Source organism: Eumetopias jubatus, unplaced genomic scaffold, assembly GCF_037043125.1.
Source record: "Eumetopias jubatus isolate StellerSeaLion01/CBP00866 unplaced genomic scaffold, mEumJub1_p1.0 scaffold_16, whole genome shotgun sequence".
Classification (NCBI taxonomy): Eukaryota; Metazoa; Chordata; class Mammalia; order Carnivora; family Otariidae; genus Eumetopias; species Eumetopias jubatus.
This window is the reverse complement of record NW_028274822.1, coordinates 76,126,644-76,146,469: the sequence shown is the minus strand read 5'-3', so window position 1 is coordinate 76,146,469 and position 19,826 is coordinate 76,126,644. Positions and strand designations below refer to the sequence as shown.

General features: G+C 47.5%; 1 protein-coding gene across 4 annotated transcripts in view; it reads left to right on the top strand.

Moving 5' to 3' along the window:
• The first annotated feature begins 1,730 nt into the window (after positions 1-1,730).
• Positions 1,731-19,826, top strand: part of USP30 (ubiquitin specific peptidase 30) — a 28,287-nt gene continuing 10,191 nt past the window's right edge. For 2 of the 4 annotated variants that reach the window (XM_088019668.1, XM_088019667.1), the window contains exons 1-7: positions 1,792-1,920; positions 5,032-5,141; positions 6,216-6,398; positions 11,237-11,340; positions 15,836-15,934; positions 16,738-16,783; positions 18,078-18,172. In XM_088019668.1, the coding sequence (XP_087875794.1) occupies positions 1,838-1,920; positions 5,032-5,141; positions 6,216-6,398; positions 11,237-11,340; positions 15,836-15,934; positions 16,738-16,783; positions 18,078-18,172 (720 nt within the window). In that variant the 5' untranslated portion in view covers positions 1,792-1,837. Of the gene's footprint in view, positions 1,921-5,031; positions 5,142-6,215; positions 6,399-11,236; positions 11,341-15,835; positions 15,935-16,737; positions 16,784-18,077; positions 18,173-19,826 lie in introns of all 4 variants that reach the window. The other 2 variants (XM_028116554.2, XM_088019669.1) reach the window with 2 other exon arrangements.

The following is a 19,826-nucleotide window of genomic DNA, read 5'->3' as shown; positions in this document are numbered from 1 at the left end:
GTTCTCAAAATATAGTTGCAGGACCCCATTTTGAGGATCTTTTCAGGAGTTTATTGAGGTCAAAACTATTTTCATAATAACACTAAAACGTTTTTTTTTTATTTGCCTTTTCCACTGTCACTCACTCATGAGTGCACCCTGGAGTTTTTCCAGAGGTTCACAGCAGGTGATGAAGTCACAGCTTCAACGTCTAATGGAATGTATGCTTTGGTATTCTTGGATTTTAAAACTTTTCTCAGCCTTAATCAGTGGTTGCCAAGGACTGGAGGTGGGTGGAGGAGTGGACTACAAAGGGACAGGCAGTAATTTTATTTGGGGTGGGGGGGGTGAAGGTGCTATACCTTGTTTGTGGTAGTGGTTACACCACTATGCATTTGCCAAAATTCACAGAACCAAATATAGGTGAATCTTATTGTATAAATGATACTTCGGTTTAAAAAAAAACCCAAAATTATTTCTCGATTTTAATTTCTAATAGTGTACATATACTTAGATATAACCCACATACACAAAAGATCTCAGAAATTTTTAAGTATACCAAAGGGTCCTGAGACCAAAAACTTTGAGAGCCACTAAATTAAAGCATTGATTTCTTTACTAAAGCAGGTGCAATCACTTGCTCCGGAGTTGGGGAGAGTGATTAAAAGGGAGTGCAAATTCTCTCTGGCTCTAAGGTTCTAGAAGCTGTGTTGTCCAACGTGGTAGCCACTGGCCACATGTGGCTATTGAGCGCATGAAAAGCGCCCGGTTCAAATCGAGATGTACTTAGTACAAAAAAAGAATGTAAAGGATCTTGTTAAAAACTATTATAAAGAAATGACAATATTTTGGACATAGCGGGTCAAGTAAAAGCTAATGTTAATATTAATTTCATCTTTAAAAAAAACTTTCACGTGGCTATTAGAAAATTTAAAATGTGGGGCGCCTGGGTGGCTCAGATGGTTGAGCGTCTGCCTTCGGCTCAGGTCATGATCCCAGGGTCCTGGGATCGAGTCCCGCATCGGGCTCCTTGCTCAGCAGGGAGTCTGCTTCTTCCTCTCCCTCTGCCTCTCCCCCTGCTTGTTCTCTGTCTCTCCCGCAGATGAACAAGTATATATATAAAAAAAAGAAAATTTAAAATGTGGCCTCCGTTATAGTTCTACGGGACAGCGCTGCTCTGGAGAGTCTTCACCGCCCATCTCTTGTTTCCACCACTTACAAGCTACTTCCTACTTCCTGTGAAGTGTGGGTCACGTTAGGGTCGGTGTGAAGGTAGAATGTGAGTAATGCATGTGACGTACTTAGCAATGCATGTAAGTAAACAGTAAGTTCGGTGGCTATTGTCGAAGGCCTCGCTCTCTCTACTGATGCCATCAGAGATGGGCCAGCCTGCTCAGTAAAGGCCCTTCCTCTGCGACCTATTTACACTCTGATGACAACAGAGGGTGATAACTAAGGGTGGCCGAGGCCTGATCCCGCCTTCGGGCGGGACTGCCCTCTTCATAACGAAAAAATTAAAATGACCCCAGGAGCTGGAAGTGGGACATCTGTATTTAGAATGCACCGAGCCAGAGTAAAAGTTGAACACCCAGCGGGCAGCGGGCCGCAGGCCCTCCCTTGGTAACCGACGCCGGCGCCGGTTGCTAAGGGGAGAAGGAGAAACAAGGATGTGGTCCGTCGGCTCTTGTCCTCCGGCGGCAGCTGCTTCCGCTTCTCCGGGCAGCCCGTACTTCCTCCTACCTTCCCCGGAAGAGCTGGGACTGCGGCTGCGGGTTCCGCCGCCTCGGGAGCCTTGGGAGCCCTCCGTCCAGCGCGGTGGTAGCGGCGGGGCCGGCGGCGGCTCTCCCGCGCGGCAGCGATGCTCAGCTCCCGGGCTCAGGCGGCGATGACCGCGGCCGACCGGGCCATCCAGCGCTTCCTGCGGACAGGGGCGGCCGTCAGGTGAGCCTTGGGGGGCGGGGCGGCCGGAGAGGCCGGGGCCAGGGTCCCCAGCTCGCGCCTGCGGCGGCCTTTCACCGCGCTGGCAGGGTCCCCAGGGCCGGAGCGAGCATTCCGGAGGCTTCTGCGTCGGGCTCGGTTGGAGGCCCAGGCTCCGAAGCGGGACGGCGGATGGGCCCCCAGGCCCTCCAGTTCTTCGGCAACGCCAATTCTGTCGGCCCTTCCCAGTTCTGCTAGCGCCCCAGATTCTCAGTGCCCTGCCTCCCACCTGCCAGTGCCTCCTCCAGACCTGTCCTGGTCCCCCGAACTTCCAGACACCCTCAGGCTTGTCAAAGCCCCGAATTCTGCCAGTGTCCCTCCGACCTCTCAGTGCCGCGCAGGCCTTCCAGGACCCCTTAATCCTTTCAGGGTACCCCCAGTCCTTCTGGGCCCCCCGGTCTTGTCATTCCCTGGGCCGCCAGCGTTCCGCAGTCTTGCCAAGCGCCCCAGGCCTGCCGTGGTTCTCACAGCCCTGCAAAGCGACCCGGGTCTGCTAGCCCTTACCCCATTTTGTCAGTACCCCTATTCCTGCCATCCGCCCACCCCCCCAGTTAAGCCAAGGATCCCTTATTCTGTGTGGGTCCTCAGTCTTATTAGTGAATCTCTATCTTGCAAGGGTTCTGGAACAGATCAGGACCCCTTAACCTGTAAAGGCTTCCAGTCCTGTTAAGGTCTCCCATTCCTGCTAGGAACCCCAATAGTATGGGCCCCCAGTCCTATCAGGGACCCTGTTTCCCTTCTTTTCTTCATCCTCCCATGGGCTCCAGTCTTGAGAGCTGAACACTGCACCCCCGTTACTGACCCGAAATGACTGAGACCTGTTGCTCAGCCTAGCTGCTTTCCCCTGGAACTGGAGCAGGTTTAAAGAGCTTATTAGTCCAGGGCCGGGAGCTCTTAATGGCTATCCTATCCAGTGCCCCCATTCTGTAGATGGGAAACAGGCCTTCAGATAGATGGCTTTGCCCGTGGCCCTACAGCTGACCTCAGAGTAGAGCTGGGGGAGAAGACAGATCTTTTTATTCCCAGACCCCACTGCTCTCCTTGTGTTGTCATTTTGCAGAGGAATGGGGGTTCCAGAGTCACCAAATTTCACTGGGTTTTTTTGTCCATACCTTGCTGAGGAACCTGGGCAAGTCCTCTCTCCCATCCCTTCGACACTCTGTCCTTCCGTTTCCCTCACAAGGTTTGTGGTTTTAAGCACAGACTTGGCATGAGTTCAGATCCACGCTGCCTCACTCACTTTGACCAAGTTGGCTACATCTCTAACATGAAAATGAAGATGAAAAAAAAAGAAAGAAAATGAAGATGATAGGGGCACCTGGGTGGTTCATTCGGTTAAGCGTCTGCCTTCAGCTCAAGTCATGATCTCAGGGTCCTGGGATCGAGTCCCACCTCTGGCTCCCTGATCAGTCTGCTTCTCCCTCTCCCTCTGCCCCTTCCCCTGCTCGTGCTCTCGCTCCCTCTCAAATAGATAAAAATCTTAAAAAAAAAAAAAAAAAGGAAGGAAGAAAGAAAAGAAAATGAAGATGATAATAGAACCTACCTGTAGGATTGTTTTCAGGATGAGATAAGATGATCACAGTGCCTGGCATAGAGTATGCACACTTAAATATTAGTGTTTGCTTAGAGGATTTAAAGCAGTTGTAAAAGTGCTTTAGAATTTCAGTGATGGTTCTTTTTAATCTTTCCAGGCACTTTTGTTAATACACCTGTTGCGTGGAAGTCAGCACAATAAAGCACTAAGAAATTCAAGGATAACTTTCCCGAATGAAATTGAGATGATAATAGTTAATAATCATAGCGGCTAATGTTTATGAAGCCCTTACCTTTGCCTCCTATGCCCTGGCACTTGTTTGATTCTCAGAACTCCATGAGCTAGGTCTCATGGTTGTCCCCATTGTACATGTGACAAAGCTGAGCCTGAGACGCTAAAATGATCCTCTAAGGAATAGCAGAGCCAGAATCGAACCAGATTAATGCAGCGCCCCTTTCTTAACCAAGTTCTCTGTGCATTCTGTTGACTCTGTGTTCAGAGAACAAAGATTTATTTGGAATTCAGTTGTCAGTTATGTATCATACTAGTTATGACATTAGGAAGATGTTGGTTTAATGTTGACTGAGCTGAGCTCAAAACAATATTCATATGATCCAAATATTGGAATAAGAACATATTACACACACAAATACACATATCAAACACATGTATACAGGTATATATTACACATATATATATTCACACACATATCGTTTGTCTTATTTGGTGGAAATACGTAACTTTGTATAAAAACTGTTTTAAATTGCTTAAATGTCTTCATTTGTAGTAAAAGAATAACTTCAGTGCTTAAGTCAAGTCTCAAGAAATTTTTGATTTAGTAAAGATTTAGAAGATCCTTTATGCTACTGTTTGCCTCCTCCCTGTTTAATATTCTAAAAGATAAATTCATTTCTATATGTTTTCTCCAGTATCCAGTCATTCAGTAAATACTGTTAGGGACCTCTTAGGTGCCAGGCATGATCTAGAGACTTGGGATATGTCAATGAGTAAAACAGACAAAGATCCCCGCCCACAGGGACTTTGCTCCCCAGTGAGGGACACAGACAATAACCGTAGTTAATAAGTGAATGTTTATGGCAGAAGGTGGTAAAAAGAAAACGCAGAACTGGGTAGCAGGGACCAGGAGTGCAGGTTCTCACTGTTGGTTAGAAATGCCCGGGAAGTGAGCGAGAGAGCCATGCAGTGATCTGGGGAGGGGGAGAGTATTCCAGGCAAAGGGAGCAGCCATGCTAAGGTCCTAAGGTAGCCGGTGTGGGCGGTAGAGTAAGGGGGGAAAACCTGGGCTCCCCCTCTGAGTGAGATGGGGCTTCTGTGCCCTGACTTAGGTTTTAAATCCTGTCTGAACATAGCTGATTTTCAAGACATAATCCTGTACCGTATGATGACTTCAGCTTGAAAGTTAGGTATCGGGTGGGCCAGTCGGTTACTTTGATGAAATGTTATTTCTTCGTATCTCTATCTGTATTTACACATGGTGCGTTTGTGATGAGGGAAGACAGTAAACCTATTTTTCTTTCTAGGTATAAAGTCATGAAGAACTGGGGTGTTATAGGAGGAATTGCTGCCGCTCTTGCCGCAGGAATCTATGTGATTTGGGGTCCTATTACAGAAAGAAAGAAGCGTAGGAAAGGTAAGAATGAGATCATTAACCCCGTACTGTCCCACAACAGTACAATAAGGGGTGGGCATTTTTTGTTCTCTTGTATCTCCAGCTTTCGGACAGTGCTTTCTTTTAAGCAGAAATTAATGACTCATTATTTTAGACCCTATAGTACAAAGATTTCTGTCCCCCCCCACTCAGATCTTGAGTTTGAGACATGCTGTGTCACGAAAAAGTTCACATGGCTTAACTGACTGTTCTCCTTCATCTGGTGCTTGTGTTCAGCAGTGCGGCTGACTGATTGTGTGATGCGTTTTTGTTCTCACTGCTGAGCTGCTAGTCGGCTAGGAAGAGTTTCCAGTTGGCATCTTTAGGACAAAATTCTATTTCCTTATTTTAAAACAAGCCCCCTTTTGTAAATGCTACTCTCCCTATGTTGATTAGAACTCAGCCACAACAAGCAAACAAAAAGAGGGATCAGTATAGCAAAATGTTGATCGTTGTTAAATCTGGGGGTGGTTATGATTGGAGGTGATGATATATCCTCTTCTTTTATGCATGCGTGAGGACTTTCCTAATAAAAAGTTTCTTGGAAAAGTTACAGCAGAAAAGGGAAGTATGTCAGATTTTGTCGCTCTCTCTGCAGAAAGACTGATCAAAATTGTTGTGGTGGTGTCTTTCACACTGATTCCAAGAACAAAAGCATTGTCCTGGGGAGCAACAAAAGAACAGTTGTTTTCTTCTGTTCTGATGTTGCTTTCTTATCAAAGGAGAGAGAGAAAGAGAGAGAGAGAGATGTTACGAAGTGTTTTGTACAAACTGTGCCAGACACCGTGGTGGCGGTCAGAAGTAACCCATGACAGGGGACCTGCCCTTCTGTCACTTCCAGTCTTCTGAAGGAGCAGCGCTGGGACCAGGCCTCCATACGGACAGAATGCCTGGTCCCCCCCCTCCCCGCCCCAACATCTGTGAATAAGGACTTTCTGAGATTGGGATTTTCAGTGTCAGGTTCCAGTGCAGAAAGTCTGGCTCCCAAATGGGAGAGAAAGAAAGAGCAGGTCCAATGTGATATGCTTTTCTCTTCTTCCCCCGACTTTTTTTCAGGGCTGGTGCCTGGCCTTGTCAACCTAGGGAACACCTGCTTCATGAACTCCCTGCTGCAAGGCCTGTCTGCCTGCCCGGCTTTCATCAAGTGGCTGGAAGAGTTCACCACCCAGTACACCCAGGATCAGAAGGAGCCCCCCCCCCACCAGTATTTATCCTTAACGCTGTTGCACCTCCTCAAAGGTATCTAGCTGGGAAGTTAAAGGGGATTGTGTGCATTTTGAAAGCAGCAGCCCAAATGACAGGCAAAGGGTTAATGGCTTTTGTGTGAAAAAAGATCATGCAGATCATCATGAATAAAACAAAACACACTAAGGGCCCAGCAGATACAAACAGCTATTTAAAAAAAATTTTTTTTTTAAAGATGTAACCATTTATTTTTAAAAAATTGTCAGTGTATTAACAGCTTTTTAGGGAAGAGAACAAATCCACTGCCACTTAAGCATTTTGATTGTAAGAAGTCCTCTGGTTAATTAAAGTTTAGAAAAAAAGAAGCGTCTTAACCTAAGAAATAAGGTGGTTCGCAGAAGAAATAGTACAGACTGTATTTAGGTAGATAGTAAGAGTATCTAACGGGCACTCAAATACTCAACTTGGCCATCATCAAAGAAATAGAAATAACATAGCGGTGAGGTTATCATGTTGCCTGTCAGCAAAGACTGAAAACTCCACAGTCCTGCCCAGCTGTTGGATGACACGTTCAGACATGCTCGTGGCGGTGTGACCCAGGTCCGGCTTTATGGAGAGCAGCTTGGAATGACACGGTGATAGCTTGCAAAGTGCTCAGTACCATCTGACCTAGGAATTCCGTTGACCATGACTGACGCTAGCCTGAAATGGAGTTGTAAGAGCAGATGAGCCCGGGAGTGGCTGACCAGCTGCCCTGAGCTTGGGGAGTCACAGGTATACCGGCTTGGCACGCTTAAAGCCGTCATCCATCCACCTTCATTTTTAAGCCAGCTTTTTTGCCTGTAGAACTAGTTTTTCCTCCCATAACATCTCTGAACGTCCTGAGGTCGTTCCACAGAACACGATTTGGGAAATGCTGTGATGTGCACAAAGATTTCCCAACACCTGGTTACAAAGGAAGGCCGGAGAGGAGAGCGTGTGCGTGTCCCAGCAGCAAAATGATTAGGCAGTCACTGGAATATTACATAGCCATAATGAACCATCTTTGTCAAGTGTTTGTTGTTGTTGTTGCTAACGTGGGAGAGGCATAGGCTATAACGTTAAGTTTAAAAGAGCGGTGTTTGAAATATGTTGTAATTTGACTTCAGCAAAGCAAAGATTTCCACGGATAAAGGCTGGACAGAAAAAGACCAAAATGTTTACTATGGCCATTTGACAGTTTGGGAACCTTAAAACAAACAACCATATTTTTAAAGCTCTCAAAGGTAAGCACGTATTACTCTCACAGTGAGAAAAAAATTGGATTTAGAAAACGCTTGGCTCACTGTTGCTTCGCGGAGACATGTTCCCAGGTGATCTCAGCTTGACACAGAAAGCGAGTTCTGCTCTTCTGTATAACAGGCGAATTGAAAGTAATTTCTTCTGCTCCCCTGTTTTGAACAAGTACCATCCCAGAGTGGAAAGCTGAAATGCGGGCGGGCGGTATAATGCAGGTTCAGGACGTGTCCTAGCGTGACCGCCAGTTCCCCCCTCTTCACATGCATGACCCAGAGCTGGGAACCAGAGCCATGCGGGCAGCTACACCTGGAATCTAGGCTCCCTTCCCTGCCTCTCCTTTGCAGGGTCATTTATTTTGGTTTTTAGAGATAATTTTTAATTTCACAAGTAACGCATGAATACATTCTGCTGGTAAAAATTAAAGCATCACGTGTAAGGCGACAGTTCCCTTTATCACTGCCCCACTCCTGTTCCCCTCATTTCTCTCCCAAAGAAAATACAAGGGTATCTTTTCAGACTGTTTTCTGTGCATTTTAATATGTTTCTAAGCACCCAAAGAAATTAACATATTGTTTTGTTTATGTTTTTTCATAACCAAATAGCATAATAATATCCATGTTGGAGAAATGTCCATTCCAGTACATGTAGCCCTACCTCATTCATTTCTTTCTCTTTGTGAGTTTATCAGTCTTATGTCTTTTGTGGGTTGCCTGCTCATTCCCACTGCCCAATTTTTAAAAATTGTGATAAAATATAACATAAAATGTACCATCTTCACCATTTTTAAGTACACATTAGGTAGCATTGAGTACATTCACATTGTTGGGTAACCATACCCACTATTCTCTTCACCAGAACTCTTCCATCATCCCATCGTGAAGCTCTGTGTCCTTTAAGCAGTGACTTCCCATTCTCCTTGATCCCCAGACCCTGGAAACCACTGTCCTACTTTCTGTCTCTGAGTTTGACTCTGTATCTCACAGAAGTGGGATCATACAGTATTTGTCCTCGTGGGTCTGGCTTATTTCACTCAGCATAGTGTCCTTGAGGTTCATCCACGTTGTAGCATGGGTCAGAATTCCATTCCTTTTTAAGGCTTCGTATGAATAATACCCCATTGTGTGTACACACTGCATTTTATTTGTCAATTCATAAGTCAAGAAACATTTGGGTTGTTTCCACCGTTGGCTATTGTGAATAATGCTGCTGTGGGCATGGGTGTACAAATATCTACTCATGTCCCTGCTTTTAATTCTTTTGGGTATATACCTAGAAGCGGAATTACTGGATCAGATGGTAATTCTGTTTAATTCTTTTAAGGGCTTGCCATACAGTTTTACAGGGCAGAGGTACCATTTTGCATTCCCCCCAACAGTGCACACAGGGCTCCAGCTCTCCCACATCCTTGCCAATACTTGTTATTTAGTCTGTCTTTTTGATAGTAGCCATCATGGGTGTGAAGTGATCATCTCATTGTGGTTTTGATCTGCATTTCCCTACTGGTAAGTGATGCTGAGTAGGAGTTTTCATGTGTTTCTGGCCATTTGTATTATTGTGGTTTTATTGTGGGGTTTTTTGTGTTTGTTCCTGTTTTATAAATGTCTACTCAAGTCCCTTGTCCATGTTTGAATTGGGATGTCTGCATTTTTATTGTGTTTCGGGAGCTCTTAATATGTTCTGGACAGCAATCCCTTATCAGATCTGTGATTTGCAAACCTCATTCACTTTCACCGTTGCACAGTATCCATAACGTCAAGATATTATTATTTAGCTATTTGCCTCCAGGGCCTTGTTGTCATAAGCAGGCTACAGTGAATGTTCCTGTTTGTGCCCATAGTGCACACAAGCCTGTGTTGCCCTGGCGTAGATCCTGGGAGAGTCGGATTGCTAGGATATAAACTGTGGGTTATGAAAAGTAGTAGACATTGCCATATCGCCCCACAGCATTTTAGGCAAAATTAGGCTAAGAGGGACTTAAAATTTTCCTTCAGAGGAAAAAAGCTAACCGACAGGCTGCCTGAGGAGCATAGGAGGAAGAAGAAGAAGGGAAGTATGGTTGCCTTCTTAATGGGCTCCCTTTGTTCTGGAGGGTAAAGGTCTGACACCAGGCTATGTCTGCCCCATTAAGATGAGCCTCAGGACTTAGCAGTGGCTAGCAGGGCTGCTGCTTCTCCCCTGGTTACCACCCCGAGTCACCACCACGTTCAGGTAGGGATGGCGGTGGCATTGCTCAGAACCTCCCGAGTCAGAGCCAAAGGAATGTCTCAAGTTCACTAAGTGCAAATCAGAAGAAACAGGCTAGCTTAGTTTTCCCGGAGTTAATTGAACTTGGGAAGCTGCCCTGTGGTGGCAGGCCCCTGTATTTTTTTTTTTTTTTAAAGATTTTATTTGGCAGAGAGATACAGAGAGAGAGCAAGTAGGCAGAGAGGCAGGCAGAGAGAGAGGGAGAAGCAGGCTCCCCGCCGAGCAGGGAGCCCGATGCGGGGCTCGATCCCAGGACCCTGGGACTATGACCCGAGCTGAAGGCAGCCGCTTAACCGACTGAGCCACCCAGGCGCCCCAGGCCCCTGTATTTTTATCTCCTGCACTCTAGCAGTACTGGCCCAGTGAAATATACTGTGGAAGGGAGCGGGCAAGATCAGGGATCAGCGAACTATGGCGCGTGGGCCACGTCTGCACCACTGCCTGTTTTTGTCAATAAAGTTTTATTGAAACAGCCATGCCCATTTACTTGCTCTTTATGGCTGCCCTGGTGTTACAGCAGCAGAGTTGAGTAGTTGCTGCAGAGCCCGCAAAGCCAAAAATGTCCCCTGTCTGACCCCTGACTGAAAAAGTTTGCCAACCCTTGATCGAGCTGTAATTATAATATAAACTCATAAGCCCCTCACACTTCTATTTTTGTTCATTCGGCTTGATTCTACTTATGACTGAAAAGTAAACTCAGGGGTGCCTGAGTGGCTCAGTCAGTTGAGTGTCTGGTTCTTGGTCTTGGCTCAGGTCTTGATCTCACAGTCATGAGTTTGAGCCAAGCGTTGGGCTCTGTGCTGGGCGTGGAGCCTACATAAAAAAAAGGAAAAGAGGGAAAAAAAAAGGAACGGAAAGTAAACCACTCAGCAGCCCCCTTCAGGCTGCCATGTATGACTTGCTGTTTTACCATGATAATCAGAAACTCCAGGGAGACGGACACAGGTGAAGGCCCTGTGGCCTCAGAGAGAGTCCTATAGAGGGGAGTCAAGCACGGAGTGTGGGTTGGACTAGATGAATGTTTAAGGGCTCTCCTGCCCTCAGAACTGTGAGTAAAAACCATTTGATTCACTAGGAATCTTGCAACAATTTATATCGATGATGGAAATTCAAATAGCTGCAATCAGTTACTTCGTTTAAATGCTACAGGCTCATGAAAAATCACGTTCATTCAGGAAACACACAGTGCCTAACCGCCCTCTAAGCCTTGGGTAAGACTACAAAGAGGAATACTGAAAGAGCTATATAGTCCCAAGGTGAATTTTACAGTGAGATGCTTAATTAACTTTGTTACGTTGTGCGGGGCAGGTTCCCTGGTTTCTTGTGCTAGTGATGCAATCTAATAATTGCATTACCTTTTTGGTTCCCAGCTCTGTCCTGCCAAGAAGTCACCGATGATGAGGTCTTAGATGCAAGCTGCTTGTTGGATGTCTTAAGAATGTACAGATGGCAGATCTCTTCATTTGAAGAACAGGTGAACACCCCATTCAAAATCCTGCCCGCTAATGCGCCGGGGCCTGAGCTGGCAATGACGGCTGGAAACTAGCCTCGTTGCTGCCGCGTGAGGAATAAATGCCAGTGTTGACCTTGTACTTGCCTGGCCTGAGTGTACATTTCTGGGGCAGTTTAGGATTCTGGGACCAGATCACAAACTTTGTTCCTCTTCTCCCGACCAGAGGAGGAAGACAGCTGTTTTTGTTTCTGGTTTTTTTTTTTTGTTTGTTTGTTTTTTTACCCAGGGAGTGGCAAGGTTAGCAGGATAGGGTTTGGACAGTTGCCAAAGAGCGAGCCTCCTTTTCGTCCTCGAGTGACGTTGCACTTGATTACCTGGGTCCTTCAGAGAGCAGCCGGTGGCTTTACCTTAGAAGCTTAGAGGTTCAGGTGAGACCCTTTTTTGAACCGTACCCTCGTTTTAAAAAAAAAAAAAAATCGTTTTTCGAGGCTAGATTACTTGAAGTGGCCCCCGACCTTGAGCAGCGGTCATGAGCAACCCCAGGGCCTTACGCCAGCCCCTCGTACCCGCTTTCCCGCAACTACAGATTCACTGCCTCTTTTGGTCCTGCCCACCCTCCTCCTCCTCGGACCGCTAGTAGGGACGGTGGGTCTGAGGCCGAAGCTGAGACAGTGAAATTGTAGAGACAGGTCATTTAGCTTCCAGTGATGTGCAGGTACGTCCTCCCTGGCCACACTCCCAGGCCAGCTTTGGGCAGCTTTGTGTTGGCTGCTTCTGCCTCCACCATCCAGACACTGGACCCAAGAAATGGGAGACGGCCTTTAGGCTCCCCAAAGGGTGGGACCGGAGTGAAAAGCATTTAGAAATGCTGGAAAGGGAGGTGGGAAGGCTCTCCATTCCCCTTATTTTATAAAGACTACCTCTGTTTCCATTTCAGTCTGAAGCCACGTAGGTGTTCCTTTTTTTAAACATGGTGTTGAAGGTATCAACTTTCTTACAAGGCATCTCGATGAATCCCTTGTGTATTGAAATGTTTTTCCGTTTAGAAAATACTTATTAAATCCTCCTCTGGTAGCTGCCACGATTTAGCTGCGTTTTCCTCTCTCTAACCTGAGAGAGTGACTGCGATTTAGTCCCAGGGACATCGGATACCTTGTCTAAGTCCCGCTCTTCTGTCAAGGACCCACTGGCATGCCAGTTCCTCCGGGCAGTGTTTCCAGCAGCCTGAGCCTGCAGCGGTCACTGAGGCCCGCAGCTGTAGCGGTCAAGGGAAAGAGGCATGGCTGGCTGCTGGCCTCTGCCTCTCTGAAGGCAGCCGGAGCTTCTGGCCCCCGGCCTTGTCCACATCGTTATTCCTGATCTTGTCAGTCAACGGCAGACACTTTGCAGTGTCTGGAGCTAGAGCTGTGGGGCAGGTATAGGGCCAGGCGCTTGCCTCGTGTGAATTCTCTTGAGTTCATCCTCACGGCAGCCCTGTAAGGTCTCACCGTTACTGTCCCCATCTTGCAGATGAGAACACTGAGGTTCAGAGAAGCCCAAAGTCACACAGCTCCTTAAGTGGCAGAGGCAGGATTCGGGCCACTCGTGCTCAAGTGCACAGCAAAGCTCCACCCTCTTCTTCGAGGCATTCCTTTTGTCAAGGCCAAGTAGTTCCATGGCCGACAGTGATGGAATAGGGTTTGGGTCTGACTCCAGGCTGTGTTGGGATTCTTCTCCCTGGGGAACCCTTGCTCCTGCTTCACAGACAAGATGCCTTGTCTGTGAGCCTCCTGGAAAAGCTGGTCCCCTTTCAGGCGGTGGCACCACCGCTAGATAAATAGCCAGGTGGCCCCATCTACCCCTGGGTTGTGCGTCCCACGAGGGCCTTGCCTTATTTATCTTTGAACCTTCCATCACTCTCTTGCTAACTGCCATTCATGGCCTAGGAGGGGATCCTTGTATATGGGCCTCAGATGTTTATGGAATGCCTGCCTCAGGCGGGACCCGTGGAGGGCCTGGGCTTGTGGTGGCAGACAGGACTTGCAGGGCTCCTGCCCCCAGGGAGCTCCCATTCTAGTGGGGGACTGTGGACAGTAAAGGGGTCCCGAGAAGACAGGCGTGCTGATGGGCCGGTGTGAGTGTGGGGGGCCTGGAGCTGCGGTGAGGGGCAGAAAAGCAGTGGGGAGACTCCTTCGGGGAGGGAAGGCGCTTCTGGAGATGCGAGGTTTTTGCTGAGACCTGAAGTCTGAAAAGAAGGGAGGCCTGTGAGGAGCTGGGTGCAGAGTGTTCCAGACGGGACTGCGCAGGGTGAGACCTTAAGGAAGCCGCGTTGGGGAAGGGCAAGGGGGCAGCGTGGCTGTGACCAGGGGCAGGAGGGCAGCGGAGGGGAGGGGCTCAGGCCGCGGCAGGTGGCAGATTGCGCAGGGCCCCGGGCGCTCTGCGCCGGAGCTGGGCTTCTGCTCTGTGTGCAGTGGGGACCCACTGGCAGCCTTGTACAGGGACTGATGTGACCTGATCTGTGTTTGAACAGGGCCTGCTGTCCCGGAGGGACTGTAGTGGGCAGAGGGAGCAGAGAGGAGGGTCGGGAGGGCGGCCGATGGCCTGGCTCGGACTGGGGTTGAGGCAGGGGGGACGGAGAGTCCTCGGGATTTGGGGTGTGTCCTGGAGGTGGCTGCACCGGCAGGAGGTGGCGGGGGGGGGGGGCGGGGGCCGGCTTCTTATGTCAGGGAGGGTCCTTGCAGGAGGGTCTCCTTCAGGACGTGCCTTCTCAGCAGAAATCTGAAGGATGAGAAGGAGGCAACTGTGTGAAGATGGGGGCAGGCTCCTCAAGCCAGGGTGCGGGAAGAGCAGGCCCTGAGATGGGAATCTGCGTGCTGGCTCACGGGGCGGGAGGAGGCTGGGTCGCAGGCCTGGTGGGCGAGGCGGGGAGCTCGAGGGGCCACATCACGTCTTTGGGCTTTGTAGGCTTCGGGCTTTGTAGGCTGGCTGGGGGTGGGGACTTACCCACCAGGGAAGGCACTGGGAAGTTGAAAGCGGAAGAGTAAAGGCACTTGCCTCTTAAAAGATCACCCTGGTGACTGCAGGGAGAGCATAACAGGGGTCAGCGCCTCCGGAAGTCAGGGGAGGAGAGACCCACCCATCTCAGAAGAGTCAGGGATGGCTTTGGCTTTTGGGGAGAGCAGCCCCCTGCCATATGATGCAGCAATTCCACGTCCGGGCGTATGCCCAAAAGAACTGAAAGCCAGGACTCCAGCCGATACTTGTCCACCCATATACATAGCCGATCATTCACAACAGCCAAAAGGTAGAAGCGGCCCGGTGTCCAGCAATGCATGAATGGGTAAACAACATGCGGTGTGTGTGTGTGTACACACATGCAGTAGGATATGTATACGTGTGCGTACCTATGTATTCATATACACACACAATGGAATATTATTCAGCTTTACAAAGGAAGGAAATTCTGACACGTGCTACACCGTGGATGAACCTTGCAGACATTGAGCTCAGTGCAATAAGCCCCAATCACGGAAGGACAAACACTGTATGATTCCTTATCCAAGTTTCCACAAGTGGCCCAATTGCTGGAGACAGAGGTGGCCGCCAGGGGCTGAGGGAGGGCGATGGCGAGTCAGTATTTAATGGGGACAGAGTTTCGGTTGGGGAAGCTAGAGAAGTTCAGAGGATGGGTTGTGCTGATGGTCACACAACAGTGTGAATGTACTTAACCCAGCAGGAGTGTATGCTTAAAAATGCTTAAAATGGCAGCTTGGACATCGTGTGTGTACTTTACTGCAATAAAAAAGGAGTAGTCCGGTGGCGTGGAGGCCAGGGCCATGTTGACAAAGCTGAAACAGGCTCAGTCAGAGACAGCTGGTGTGAAGGCAGTGCTCCCCCCCCCCCCCCCGGCCCCACAGCTTGCTTTCCTTCTCTCTCCCTTTGGGGCCCTTAGTTGAGGGCCTTTGTCGTGAAAATGTCTGGGATATAAATTTGCATTTAATGGGCCAAACCTTGAGAAGATGGAGAGCAGGGACACCTGGGTGGCTCAGTCAGTTAAGTGGCTGCCTTTGGCTTAGGTCATGATCCCGGAGTCCTGGGATCGAGCCCTGTGTCGGACTCTCTCCTCAGCGAGGAGTCTGCTTCTCCCTCTCCCTCTGCCTGCTGCTTTGCCTACTTGTGCGCTCTCTCTATCTCTCTGTCAAATAAATAAATAAAATCTTTAAAAAAAAAAAAGAGGGGCGCCTGGGTGGCTCAGTCATTAAGCGTCTGCCTTCAGCTCAGGTCATGATCCCCGGGTCCTGGGATCGAGCCCCACACTGGGCTCCGTGCTCGGCAGGAGGCCTGCTTCACCCTCTCCCACTCCCCTTGTTTGTGTTCCCTCTCTCGCTGAGTTTCTCTCTGTCAAATAAATAAATAAAATCTTAAAAAAAACAAGAAGGTGGAGAGCAAATTCTGCCCCGTTCGCTGCAGGGGGTCTGCCTGGTGGTGCACACAGGGCCCCCTCAGGCCTCTCTTAAGCTGCTTTGCCCTTTGACAGGATGCCCACGAGTTATTCCATGTCATTACCTCATCCCTGGAAGACGAGCGGGACCGGCAGCCCCGGGTCACCCATTTGTTTGATGTGCATTCCCTGGAGGTAAGCCCTTGGTATTTCCAAGACTTGTGTGGTTTGTGCATTTTCATAGGGATAGATAGAGAACACGAGGATAATCTTTGTACAACTCTAAACTCAAAAGTCTCGGTAAAAATCAAGAGTGGGGGGCACCTGGGTGGCTCAGTCATTAAGCATCTGCCTTCGGCTCAGGTCATGATCCCAGGGTCCTGGGATCGAGCCCCGCATCGGGCTCCCTGCTCAGCGGGAAGCCTGCTTCTCCCTCTCCCACTCCCCCTGCTTGTGTTCCCTCTCTCGCTATGTCTCTCTCTGTCAAATAAATAAAATCTTTAAAAAAAAACAATCAAGAATGGGCGTGGGGCTGGGGGATTGTCTTATGCTGCAAACTTTGCAGTTGGTGACTTTGGGTAGGGGTGTCAAGGCTCTTTAAAATGATTCATTGCTGCAATTTGTGGTGGCTTTGAGAAGAAAAGGTATTTTTCCCCCTATTTAATACAGGGAACAAGGAGCCATAGGAATGCTAAATGAATCCTCATTTCCCTGGAACGTGATAAATATTAGGGAGTTGATAAAAGTTAACTAATAAAGGGGTGGGGAGAAATATTCCAGAGAGAGGAAATGTGTTTTTCATTTGATGAAGGATTAGGTACAGGAACCAACCAGAGAGAATCATCAGGGCTACTTTCAGGATCTGGTTAAAAATTGGGTTTAAGTGGTACAACCAGCAGAGAAACTTGTAAGCTTCAGGAGCAGGTGAGGGGGTTAAAAGGGATCGCAGCTGGGTTTTCAGTCTGGTTTTTTTTTTTTCTTCTTTTTTTTCCCTACAGCAGCAGCCAGAAGTAACTCCTAAACAAATAACCTGCCGCACGAGAGGTAATCATTCCCTTCAAACTATAAGACGCAAGACGGGTACTTTTGAGGTGTGACAGTGATGTGCGTGTTTACAAAAACAATAACTTTTTTTCTGGGGACATCCAGTCCAACTTGAACTGTGTGTACTTGCAAAGGAACTTGGGTTTTAGAAACAGCTCTACCTTGTTCCCTTGGGCCATCTTGAATTGTTCCCTCACACCTTGCTCAGTTTCCCGCCTGGAAAAAAAGTGACGGACTTATTTCTACTTCAAACAAGGGTTTCCTTTCTACCTTCTTGAATTGATCTCGTGAGGAGCTTCTTAGGCTGAAACTGTCATATCCTCAGCAAATGATCACCATCCTCGTTAGAAGGAGATTGTTGTTTTCTTAAGACCTAAACTTAAGGAAAAAAAAAGAAAAGACATGTGAATTCCTTTGTGCATCAGTAGTAATAACAGTGGTTATCTTTTGAGGCCCAAACTGTGTGCCAGGCACTGTAGCATCTCATTTAAGCCTCACAGCAGTGGTGCGAAGTTGATCGTGGGGATAATGGGTTAATCATTGTCCTCATTCCCAGTGAACCAAGGTTCACAGAGATGAAGTGACTTCCTGGGTCATAAAACTAATGAGAAGCAAAGCCAGTTGATCGTGGGGCTAATGAGTTAATCATTGTCCCCATTCCCAGTGAACCGAGGCTCACAGAGATGAAGTGACTTCCTGGGTCATAAAACTAATAAGAAGCAAAGCCAGGATAGAGCCCAGGGCCGCCTGACTCTAGGATGTGTGTTTCTGACTAGCCTGCCACACTGTTGATTCCTCCAACTCCTGTCCTATCCAAAAAAAAAAAAAAAAATCCAGTTTTTCAGAACTTGCTTATTCTGATGATTTTCAGAAGTTTATCTCACTTTCTGGAATGTTCCCTTGTGGTACCCTTCCTTGGACATCTCAAACATCTTAAGCAAATGTTTGTGAAAATACATTATTCAACACCAGTTCCTTTTTTATTTCATTTTTTTTCCTTTCAAGATTTTATTTAAATTCAAGTTAGTTAACATATAATATAAATTCCTTTTTTAAATGTGGCTGTACCCATTATACAGAAACCACATTTAAGGACTTGCATAAATTCTCCTGGGAAGGGGATGGGTTGCCTTTTTGATGGAAGTCATTAAGGAAAGCTATTTCAGTTTACTTTTCAGGAACATTTTTCTTCCTAAAGAGGGAGTTGCTACCAAATACTAAGAAGGAGGGTGAGTTTGGAGGTTGGTGCCAGAGGGCTCAAGGTGGCATAGCAAGACATGTTCTGTGTTTCCAGGCTCACCTCACCCCACGTCCAATCACTGGAAATCTCAGCATCCTTTCCATGGAAGGCTGACGAGCAACATGATCTGCAAACACTGTGAACACCAGGTAAATACAATACCAGCGCTTGATATTTTCTGGCGAGGTTTTCTTTCAAGTCGAGACTTGGGAAGTATCTAGTGAGTGTGGACTGACGTTGGTCGGGGGCGTTTGTGGCCGCCTGGGCTTTGTGCACCTCGTGGACAGACTGCCTCCCTTTAGTCAGTGACCCTCGGGTGGCCTCTTCTGCACCGAGAGCAGCAGACCCACTGCGGATTGGCAGGAACTGCGTCTCAAGGTTGGGTCTATACTGACAGTAGACACAACAGATTCTGTTGTTTGGTTGGGTTTTGGGGGGCTTGGGGGGGGTTTGCTTTCAACGTTTTAAAGTAGTTTTTATTTGGAAAATTTCCAACGTAAATACAAAAATAGAAAATTGTGTAACTGTTGCCTCGATCAATTTTAGGATACTGCCATCCTCCCCACCCCCACCAAAAAAAAAACCACCTGTGCCTGTTAGCAGCTACCCTCCATTTCCCCCGCTCTTCTAGCCTTAGGCGACCACTAACCTACTTTGTGTCCCTATAGTTTTGCCTATTCTGGATATTTTATAGGCACGGAATCATACGATACATGGTCCTTTGTGACTAGCTTCTTTCACTCAGCAGCATGGTTTTCTTTTATTCCATTAATGTGAGTTGCAGTGATGATTTTTCTAATGTTAAACTAGGCTTGTGTTTCTGGAATAAACTCCACTTTATTGTGATGTACTTTCTTACATGTATTACTGGATTTGGTTTGCTGATATTATCTAAAGGAGGTTAGTGTCTGTTTGTGCAGAATATTGGTCTTAACAGTTTTCTCGTAATGTCTTGTCAGGTTTTGTTATGAGGATTATACCACCCTCATAACATGAGCTGGGAAGCGTTTCTTCCCCCATTTCCTGAAGGACTTGGGTTTAGATCAGTATTGTTTCTTCCTTAAATATTTCCTAGAATCATCCATTTCTTTTTCTTTCTTGAGTTTTATTTTTGCGGAGTTTTTTATGAGACTTTGCTGTTAGGTACACTGTCTTGATAAAATGTCCCTTTTTATCTCTGGTAAGACTCCTTGCCCTGGAGTCTATCTGAGTGGTGTTTCTTTCTTTCCCCTTTTTTTTTTTTTAATTTTATTTATTTATTTGAAAGAGAGAGAGCAGGGGGAGGGGCAGATGGAGAGGGAGAGTCTCTCAAGCGGACTCCCCGATGATCATGGAGCCTGATGCTAGGCTCCATCTCAACCCTGAGGTCGTGACCTGAGTCGAAATCAAGAGTCAGATGCTTAAGGGCGCCTGGGTGGCTCAGTCGGTTAAGCGTCTGCCTCCTGGCTCAGGTCATGATCTCAGGGTCCTGGGATCGAGCCCCGCATCGGGCTCCCTGCTCCCTGGGGAGTCTGCTTCTCCCTCTCCCTCTGCCTGCCGCTCTGCCTACTTGTGCTCTCTATCTCTCTGTCAAATAAATAAATAAATAAAATCTTTAAAAAAAAAAAAGTCAGATGCTTAACCGAGTAAGCCACCCAGGCACCCCTAACTAGTGTTTCTATAGGATATCTCTTTCTGTTCTTTTATTTTTGACCTAACTTTGTCTTTGTATTTAGAGTGTGGTTTTTGTAGATAGCATATATTTGGGTTCAGTTTGACAATTTGCCTTTTAATTGGCGTGTTTAGTCCATTTACATTTAACAT